Source organism: Tachypleus tridentatus, chromosome 13, assembly GCF_004210375.1.
Source record: "Tachypleus tridentatus isolate NWPU-2018 chromosome 13, ASM421037v1, whole genome shotgun sequence".
NCBI lineage: Eukaryota > Metazoa > Arthropoda > Merostomata > Xiphosura > Limulidae > Tachypleus > Tachypleus tridentatus.
In genome coordinates, this window is record NC_134837.1 from 171,316,716 (window position 1) to 171,326,833 (window position 10,118).

The following is a 10,118-nucleotide window of genomic DNA, read 5'->3' on the forward strand; positions in this document are numbered from 1 at the left end:
GACACGTTTAACCTACGCTATAAGCGTTATGTTAAAAGTGTTAGTCTTATTTTCCAGTAATGCTGTATTAGACAGCAAATAGAATTGTTTTTCGTGAAGAAAGAAAAATAAATTTTAGGTCATTTATACATTCTTACTATTCATTTTTATACGTGCATTAATCATATTTCAAAATGGAAACGGTTAGATCAGCTGTTGATTCAGTAACCCAAACAGTATTTCCTGGTATTCAAATTTCTGGCAAAGGTAGAACTAGAAGTTACATAAAATCGGGTAAGCCAAGCTTATTAAAGTGAACTTAGAAATATGACTACTATATTATGTTGACTTATTTATATAACATTGTATTTCTTGAAGTTTATAATGTTATTAAAATAATAATGAATAACTTTATTGGTAGAGAGCACCACTGAGCATGTTTGAGCATCTTATATAATACATGTAGTTTCTTACTCTGTTACTGATTAAGAGTAATAAATTTTCCTGAAAACAAGAAACTTGAAGTAACTGCCAAAACACAATCATGGTTTTAAGTTATAAGAATTATGTTGTTAAGTAAACTTGCATACTTTTTGTCCACTTATTAGATAATAAAACCTTATAATAGTGTCACAGTTATTAAGTTAATATAAAAAGGATTCTTTAATATTCAATATGAAGCAGGTGAGGTAGCATCTAAGGGAAATAAAAATATAACTGAATCAAACAATAAAAGGAAATATATATATATATAATAAATTAATATTTAAAAATAAAATATACTTTAATTTTGACATTCACAGATTTTGGAGTTTCACAGTTGTCTTGTTTAATAATTTTATTTTGCTTCAAAATTTCTCAAAAACAATTTCATTGTTGCTGTATATATAAAGCTTCCAAAACCTCTATCATAGTTTTGGATGTTGTCAACTCTTGAACTTATCAAACTGTTTTTTTAAGATGTATCATTTAGATGACAGTAACTACTTTTATATTAACCATTTTTGGTTGTCAGATAAAAGTAATGTTGTTGTTTTTTTTTATGAAGTTTTCCCATGACCACCTGTACTTTTTGATATATTTTATTTTGACCTCAGAGGTGCACTTTCTTAAGTGCTTTCAGTCTACCAAGTGTTACAGAAATATTTTTTTAAAATTCTTTCCTACATTTAATGTCACTGTACACTTATTCTGCTTAACAAAATGTTTTTAATTTTAACTCTGAAAGGTACCACTCAGTAGGTATGACAAAAGTAATTTATCCATGACCCAGGAAACTAATATGATGGGAATATGGTGGATGAAATAAATAAAATCAGTTAGAATCAATTAACCAAAGTAGAGACTTAAAACAAAAAAGAGTAATAAAATAGTACTACTTAACCAATATACCTGTACATTAATATGTATTATTGTATAATATAATCTTATATCAAAATATAAATTATTTGATTTATATACGTTAATGATAATAATGTAACATAGATGTACAGGAATCAAACAACAAGTAATGGTAACTAGATGAAGAATTTTTAATGGTACAAAACATTATCACAGAAAATACTAAAGAAAAGAAAGTAAGTTTTTATAATACACTTTATTTTGTGTGTGAAATGCCATGCAGTTTATCAATGTATGATAGTAGAATATTTTCCTAACTTTTCTGTATTATTCCCATAGTTCAGCTAAATTGTGTGGTTGCCTTTTGACCTCCTATCTTTTGTTATAGTAACCTGTCACACTACCTCTCAGTTGAAGACCTAATATTAGATAATTGTGTCTGATGACAACTACCCATGCACCTCTCCCATGTTCTCCCTCATTTTTCTACCCCTAATTACACAACACACTTAATCTCAACTTTGTGCAATAATGTATGGTTGAATGATCTCCCATTCAGGTCATTTTAGCAACATGTTAGCACCCAGTAAGAGATTCTTATAAAAGTATATGTTGCTCTACCACTTCTGTTAGGCAAAGAGTATTGTTTTCTTAAGATGTATGCAGACTCTCCTCAAGTGTTGCCCCCACAAAGCTATCCCTTACTTCAGAGATGTCACACACCCTTAGCTTTCCCTTTCTGGGGTTATTTTTCAAAAGGAGCTCATCTCTGTAATTTCTCTCCATGAGCCACTCTGCTATCTCCAGTGTAGGATTCTAGCTCATGGTAGTCCAGAGGTGAGAAGCATTTCTTAAGTTAATGTTTTCCTTACCTGAAAATGTATTTCAGATAAAAACTCACTTTCTACCTTGTCTCCCCATTTTGCGTGTAAGTACTAATGTGGATTACTGAGCATGACAGATGTTTCACTCCACTATTTATGAAGGACTATAGTGTGCATGAGGTAATAACTTCAGTGGTGCAGAGAAATGTCTATTTGAAATAACATTTCATCCGAAGAAAATGCCAACATAACTTTCTGTAATGTGTTTTGCAAAACAAATGTTTGTTTGTGTGTTTTATGCTGTAGTTAATTTTTATATTAAAAAATAATGTATTTTATATTTTTGCTTGCATTTTGTTATGCAGGAGGTGAAGTAATAAGTAGCCTTCCCCTCCAGATGGCATTGTATTTCAATGTTTATTTCTCGCCTGTATGGTTTCTCACACATATATGTACTTTAAATTTAAAGGTATGTATCATATGTTTTCTACCTTTTCAATAAAATCATTTAATTTAATTAAATATCTAAACATATTATCAATTACTCTTAAATACGTAACATTTAAATTAACTAATATACTTTATTTTATTGGATATGTAAGTTTTCCTTTTTACATTTGTTTAGAATATTGACTTTTATGTTTCATCATATCTAGATTTAAATGACTAACTTGATTGGTGTCACAAAATCAAATATTTTTTCCAGTCTTTACTGTTTTGATTTTTCCAATTATCTAGTAATTGAAATTGTCATTAATCAAATTAATGACACAAACATAATGAACTAACCAAAACTAGTGTTGCCAATACTACTGTTTTTTGTTATTCCATTTATCTAGTATTGAGATCTTGTCATTATGATTTCCTATTCATTCAAGTTTGTTTAATTTAATCAAATTAGAATTTCCAGTTTTTACTATCACATTATTCCAACCATCCAAGTTTGTTAAATGCAAAGCTACACAATGGGCTATCCATGTTCTGCCCACCAAGGGTATTAAAACTTAATATTTAGTGTTATAAGTATGTTTTTAGCACACCCAAGTGAAAAATTAATTTTTTTGTTTTCTTTCAGCCATTTCTTTAGAATAAATGACCAGATAAATATAATTGGTTAATGAGCCTGATGATTAATCAATCAGAAAATTTTACTAATCCTCCTGGTCATATTCTTATGTTTTGTCAATTTTTGTATACTCGCATATACACACACACACACACACACACATATATATATATATATGTACATATTTAAAAATTTAATACCAGTTTTTGATCTTAAATGACATTAAAACTAAATAACCTTCTGTAGCCTTGCTTTTATATGACCTAAAGTGAACAAGATACAGGTATCGTACTTTAGAAATTAAATATTGGTATCCTTTAAAAGTTACATGTGACATCATGTGGTAATTTTTGTAGGTTTGAAGGACAATGACAAAAAATTGTTACAAAATTGTGTTGTTTATTTAATTTGAAGACTGAAACTAAGAAAATTGTTTTTCAACTAGAAGCTGTAGCAGTTAGTTAAAACATTCTGTGTCATGGCATGTAATACCATACCAGTAATAAACTGTTTTATTTTCTAGTATGCAGTGTTGTCCCAACTCTATAAGATAGTCCTAGTGACTGTCATGGTGGTTGTGGTAATTGTGGAAGTACCACGTTTGTATTTGGGTTATGTTGGAAACTTAATTGAAAAGGTTTGTCTGTTTTTTGAAAATGTGGTATATTAGTTTTAAAACTATGCTTATCTATATGGTATGGGTGTATTTTGTAACACTAAGAAAAACTTTAATTTAAAACAATAATACACATTATATGTAACTGAACATTTTTTATTTTAATTAATTCAGAAAGCCTTTTAAACAAAGTATTAATTTCAATTTGTATAACAATTTTTATTATTTTGAAACTATAAACTTTTTGGAAATATGGTAAAAAGCAGAGATTGGTTTATGTACACAGAGAATGTTAATAATTACTGTAATTGTATGCCTATTACCCAAAAGTAATGTCAAATGAAAGTCCTTTAAAACCTTGCATTTGTGACTTGCTAAAGTACCAAAATTCAGTTATTAAGAGGTGATAATAGTTTTATGTTTGAACCATGTATATTATTTTAATTGAAAATTAAATTGATGTAGTTAGAAAAAAAAATATTATTTCTACTATTATAAAGATGAAGTTATGTTCCAATACGTGTTACAGTAACTACCAAAAGTACAAGAAAATTTAAGAAAGTTATAAAATTATTTATTAGTAATATTGTATACTAATATTATATTAGTACTTTTTCCATGTGGTACTCTCCCTTTGCTCACAAGACTAGCTTTTTTGTTTTGTGCTGCCCTCTATTCGCAAACTTTTTTTGAATATATGCCACAAGCTCTCTACTGGAATTCAAGGCTCCAACATGTCTCTCATGCAGATCATCATGAGTCACCTCTTCACCAATAGGAGAGCATATGACTCCCTCATTGCATCACTACCAAACTATCACTTCATGTTTGGATGGCTCAAGTACAGACATCTTTCTTAATACCACTAACTACTCAAGAAGTGATTTAACTTTATTTACCTTAGTTGAACTTCATTTAATTTAATTTTACTTTCCTTTGAAAGAGCTTATTTACCAGTGTTTGCTTGTGAATTTTTCATTGAGTTAGTATCTTACCTGTATTCTAAAGTCACTTTTACAATTTTGGATGGATATCACTCATCTGTCACTGCACTTCCAGCCCCAGGAGTGAACAACCTGCCAGGGAATTTCTCAGCCTTTGTTTATTGGGAGATGTAGTAATCTACAGTACACATCCATTTTTTTCTTTCTTCTTCTTCCTAAACTATTCAAGCTTTTACAGGCACAGGCGAACAAAATTTTGACCTCCCTCCCTTCAAATTTGTCATTCCTTCCAACACCTTCCTAAGGATTCTGTTCAGTCCTCTTGGACTTTCTTGGAGATTATATCTCAGGTATGTGATGTTTTATCTCTTGCCTTAATTATTTTGATTTTTCATTATTGTTTTTACCTTTCTGCCTTGTTTTATTCCCATCCCCTTATTCTTTTTTCACACTGTTGGATGGTGGCATGGACTACCAGTTATGGGTTCAGGTTTACCTGTTTGAGGAGACTCATGCCATTTTCCTACGTTAGTCTTCTTCTGACACTTTTTTGTAATACCTCACCTCAATCTTCTTCCTGTCTGAGGTTCTTCACAGGAACTGTATGGGGTTTTATGGGGACATCCTCTCCCTCTTTTCTTTTACTGAAGGCCACATGTTGTCTTTGGCTCTTACCATACACATGTGGTTCATTTTTCTTTAGGATTTTTGGGCCACAACACTATTCTCATGAACTCATTACCTGACTTCATATGTAGAGAACCTTCTTAGAGTCCCATATTTTACAACATTTTGAGTTTGACACAATTACTGTGTCCTTGGAGTTTCAGGTATCTTCTGTCCAACAGTGATCTACCTTTTCCATCAGGTGTGCCATTGGAGTTGGACGTAGCTCCATGTCCCATCTTTTAATCTTACTCTTCACAGCCCTGTCTGGATTGCAGTTCATCGTTTTTAGAGGCAACGGGTTTGAAGAATGTCTGGACAGTTTGTGACTGGGGTAATTTGTCTGGTGAATTTCATTCATTAGAGCAAACCCTTCCTCTCCAACATTTGGATTTATGGCATTCTATTAGAGGGTTTCATTTTATCCTGGTTCCCCTCTTTCTTGTTTTCTTCCTTCTCATCAGGATCATTACTCATACCAGTGTCTATCTGAGGCAGTACTCGACCTCTTCACCCTATTTACTCCTTGTACCTCCTCCATGTGGGTAGCATAGGAGTTTACTCCCACCAGTTTGTCTGTCGTGGAGTGGTGTACCTTTTTAGCACTCAGCTTTTTGGTAATGCTTCTGTACCATATTTTTTTCAAGTGGTTTGCCTCTTTGTTTGCTGTTTTCATATCCTAGGGCTGCAATTCCCTTTTTTTTGGATGACTGGCTTCTTTTTGCCTATTTTGAACAGGAGTGGTCCAGTTCCACTTGTCAGATCTTTCTTGAAGCTGTACAGATGGGACAATTGATCATTTTGGAGTGAGTCCTTCTACATCTGGGTGTTTTCTTCAACATCTATCTCAGTTGAGCCTCAATTTCCTTTTGGCTTTTTTCCATGGAATTGACTATTTTGGTGACCCTGTCTGTTCCCTTACCTATTACTCATGAGATTATATTGCTTTCAGGATGTGATTATATCTGACATTTATCATTCCTCAAGTGCGTATGCTTCAATGGGCATTTCATGACCAGTGGAACCATGTATGGGATATGTTGGATGATCCTATCTTCTTTCCTTTTTCCTTGATGGATGATCTCCATTAGTGGTTCGATATTGGCAGGTGTTCTGCTTTGGATTCCACCAGAGGGATGGTAAAGGCTTGTGGCATATATTTAAAAACATTTGCAAATCGAGGACAACACAAAGTTAAAAAAGCTAATCTCGTGAGAAGAGAGAAATACCTATCAGAAATACATTTTCATTTAGGGAAATTATAACATTGGTTATTTGGTTTCTTTGTTTATGACTTTAATAAATTGACATATTTCTGGAAACAAAGAACTTTGTAAGTAAAATATTATGTTTCAAAACAGGAAAATGCACACTACAGAAAAATTATATAAAAATTATTAATTTAATACTATTCAATGATTTCCAAGCAGCATATAGCAATTTGTTTAAGAACATAATTAATTAAACATTGTCTTAATTCATTAATTTGAAATTTATTTTTATCAAGGTTCCTGAATTGGCAGGTTTTTGGTTGTTGACTCTACTTCTTCAGTTTCCATTGCATGCATTGCTGCTGTTTAATGAAAATACAATAATACTGCCACTGGAGCGAGCTGTAGATATACTTATGATGACATTCATTGTGTTTGAAATAATTGCTGGTTACTTTGCCATCAAAGTTATTGCTCATCAACAGATGACTCGGTTTCATCAACAAATGCAACATCTGGAAGAATTTAGTCTAGTGGATAATCAGTGAATTAAATGAGCTGAAAACCTGTAAGTTGTTTGTTAACATCCATTTGAATGGATGTATTCTTAGAATAAGAAAAAAATCAGTTTTGATCAAGTATGAAAATAGTGATGTAAGTATCATAAAAGAAAAGAATGGTTTGAAAGTTTTGATTCTCATTTGTATAATTTTTCATGTGTAAATTTTATATATATATGAAAGAATACAATTTTGAATTTTCCTATTTTATTGATAGTATTTTTCTATTCTGTTCGAAATCTCTTCAGTTTTCTTAAAATCTGCAATGTAATTAGTAGTAAAATCCAATATTAAACTTATACAAATGTTTACAGTTGATATAATTTTAGTTTAGTATAGCCTTATTAAATTAATTTTGAAAAGTACAATAGTAATTGAGTGTGTACAACTGAAATGTAATAACATGAAATGCAAAATTTTTTATATTGATCCTCATTTAAGTGACAAAATTAATTTATTGATAAAAGCTTTTCATTTGTAGGTCATCAATTTCATAATGAAAAACAGAAAAAAAATATGGTTATGTACTTATTTTTCAATTTGAAACTTGAAAAGAACAAGAAAATTCAAAATTGTGTCTTTTGTATTTATCTATTTATCATTGATCGAGTCATATTTTGATATATATATTATGGGCTTACCAGTTATCTCTGACATGTATGAATAAGCAATCTATCCTTGTTCCCAGGATAGAATCTTAGCTTCGTGAAGGTCAAGGAGGTCATCACTGTCTTGTTCCATAAAAATATGCAGCTACGTTTTCAGTTATGTAGAAGTTATGCATATACAAATATGCAGCTTAGTTTTTGGTTATTGCAAGTTATGCATTTTAGACATTAATATTTTACTTTCTTTTGTGCAATGCTTTAAAGCTAAACCAACCAATCAAGATATTCTGTGTTACATAGAACACTGCTTTTTTCCAAACTGAGTGCATAGAAAGGTTTCACATGTGTTGCAGAATTTTTGCAATTGTTAATTAATTTTATTTAGTAATGTAATTTTGTTATCATTTTAATACATTTTAAAAATTTTAAATGCAATTTATTTTCTCGTGTCTTAGTTGGGGGTGCTGCCACTAGGCCTACCATAAAGACTTAAGAAGTGTGCCACAAGCTGAAAAAGTTTAATCACTAATGTAGAATTACATGAAGAACACTGATATTTTCAGTGCCAACTGCCCCTGCTGTGGACAGCCTACTTTCTAATACTTGTGTTTATTTGCTGGCAGTCAGGAATTGAACACTTTTTATTGAATTCCATTAATTGGTACTTCTTTTATGGTCTTTATTGGAAATATAAATGAGCTACTAATCTTTTCTATCATGCTAAGTTAATCAAAAACACTGCTGTATAATTAAAAAAGTACACATTGTTTTAGTGAAAAAAATACTTAAGTATTTCCAGACACAAGGTAATTTTTGTAGGAAGCCTAGCACCAGGGATTTGGTAAGCCTTGCATTGGCTTAAAATGTAAGTGTAAAAGCTCTCTAATATATTTCTTTTATTGCTAAAGGGAATATCTTTGTGAAACTTAATGAATGTTTCATGAAAAAAATATAAACATAAGTTTTAGTTTCTTTTTGTCATCACTTCTGTTTCTTTAAATGTGATAATATTTACATATAATGAGTGTGATGAGATTGACACTATGTAAATTAACACTAGGGTCAAACAACATTTGAAGTTTTTATTTTTATTTCATTAGAAATGAAGTTTGTTATTCTGTTTTAGGTAAGTGACACTATGATAAAAATCAGTATCTGCTTTACCAGAAGAGCCATTTTATTTATTTCATCTCTGCAACTTGCACATTATGTACTAATAATTTTCATGTGTAGAGTAATAATTCCTTTTTGCAATCTTGCATTATGAGAACATAAATTATAAGTCAATTTAAACTGGACATAAAGGTTTTACAGTTTTTTTAATATATGATTTAAACTTAGTAGAACTTTTAACTCACTTTGGCACAAAAATTACAATTAATTATTAGAAACAACAACGTATATTTTCTAAATAGCTTGCCAGACTTTGTCTAGTATTGTTCATATTCATAACAAACTTAATTCAAGTAATTCTTGAAAATTAGGTGTAAATATAATTTTAAATATCCTGTACTTACATTTCTAAAGTTTTAACTTTTGTGCCTTCTTGGGGTATTTAGAAAAAGTCACAGTCCTTTCACCACATATGTAGTAATTCTGTATTAGTACATGTCTATGACCAACATCTTTGTCAAAATATTTCAACCCAAGTGTAATGACTAACACAGTGTCCCACTGCAACTGAAGAGTTGGTACTGATGTGCACTGCTAAAATGTTTAAGAAGTTTTGTCTCATGCTTCATCTTAAGGACACAAACATTAGTTTTAACATAAATGTAATTATTATCATCAGATATAAGGACAACTGTACATTACGTTTTCTGCAACTTTATTCTGCAGACTGAAAGATATTCAAGCTGAATGGATCAACCACAGTGGAATTTCTGAGAAGAAACATTGTTTATATTTCTGTAGCAGTTTTATTAGAATGCAACTTTTTACTTCCAAAATTCTCCAGAGAATGTAAATTCATCAAGGTGTTGATAAAATAATTAGCCAGATATCCTAAAGATGCAAAAATAAGACTCAAGAAAAACTAAAAGTATTAAGTAATCAATACTGTACAAAGTGTCGGTCATAAAGCTTTAAAGGTTTTTATAAGCCATGTTACATTGTATTACTAAAGTAACTTTTCAAAGTTTACATTTTATGTTGTTTCACGTATATTATGCTCATATTATACTGCTCCACAAATTCATTTTTATACAAGAAAATGATGTAAAAAATATTAAATAAGTTTGTGTGATTACTGTTTGTAGATATAGAGTTTTAAGTGTTTTTCAATAAAATACCTTTAACAGTGA

General features: G+C 30.5%; 1 protein-coding gene across 3 annotated transcripts; it reads left to right on the plus strand.

Annotated features, from left to right (window-relative positions):
- The first annotated feature begins 72 nt into the window (after positions 1-72).
- On the plus strand, positions 73-10,118 carry LOC143238956 (transmembrane protein 17). Of its 3 annotated transcripts, none has more exons than XM_076479631.1 (5): positions 73-273; positions 2,510-2,613; positions 3,734-3,847; positions 6,944-7,215; positions 8,271-10,118. In XM_076479631.1, the coding sequence occupies exons 1-4, from the start codon at positions 174-176 to the stop codon at positions 7,193-7,195; spliced, it is 570 nt and encodes a 189-aa protein (XP_076335746.1). In that variant the 5' UTR covers positions 73-173; the 3' UTR covers positions 7,196-7,215; positions 8,271-10,118. The 3 variants fall into 3 exon arrangements, with proteins under 3 accessions (XP_076335746.1, XP_076335747.1, XP_076335745.1); XM_076479632.1 differs by having other exon boundaries at positions 9,608-10,118; XM_076479630.1 differs by having other exon boundaries at positions 9,655-10,118.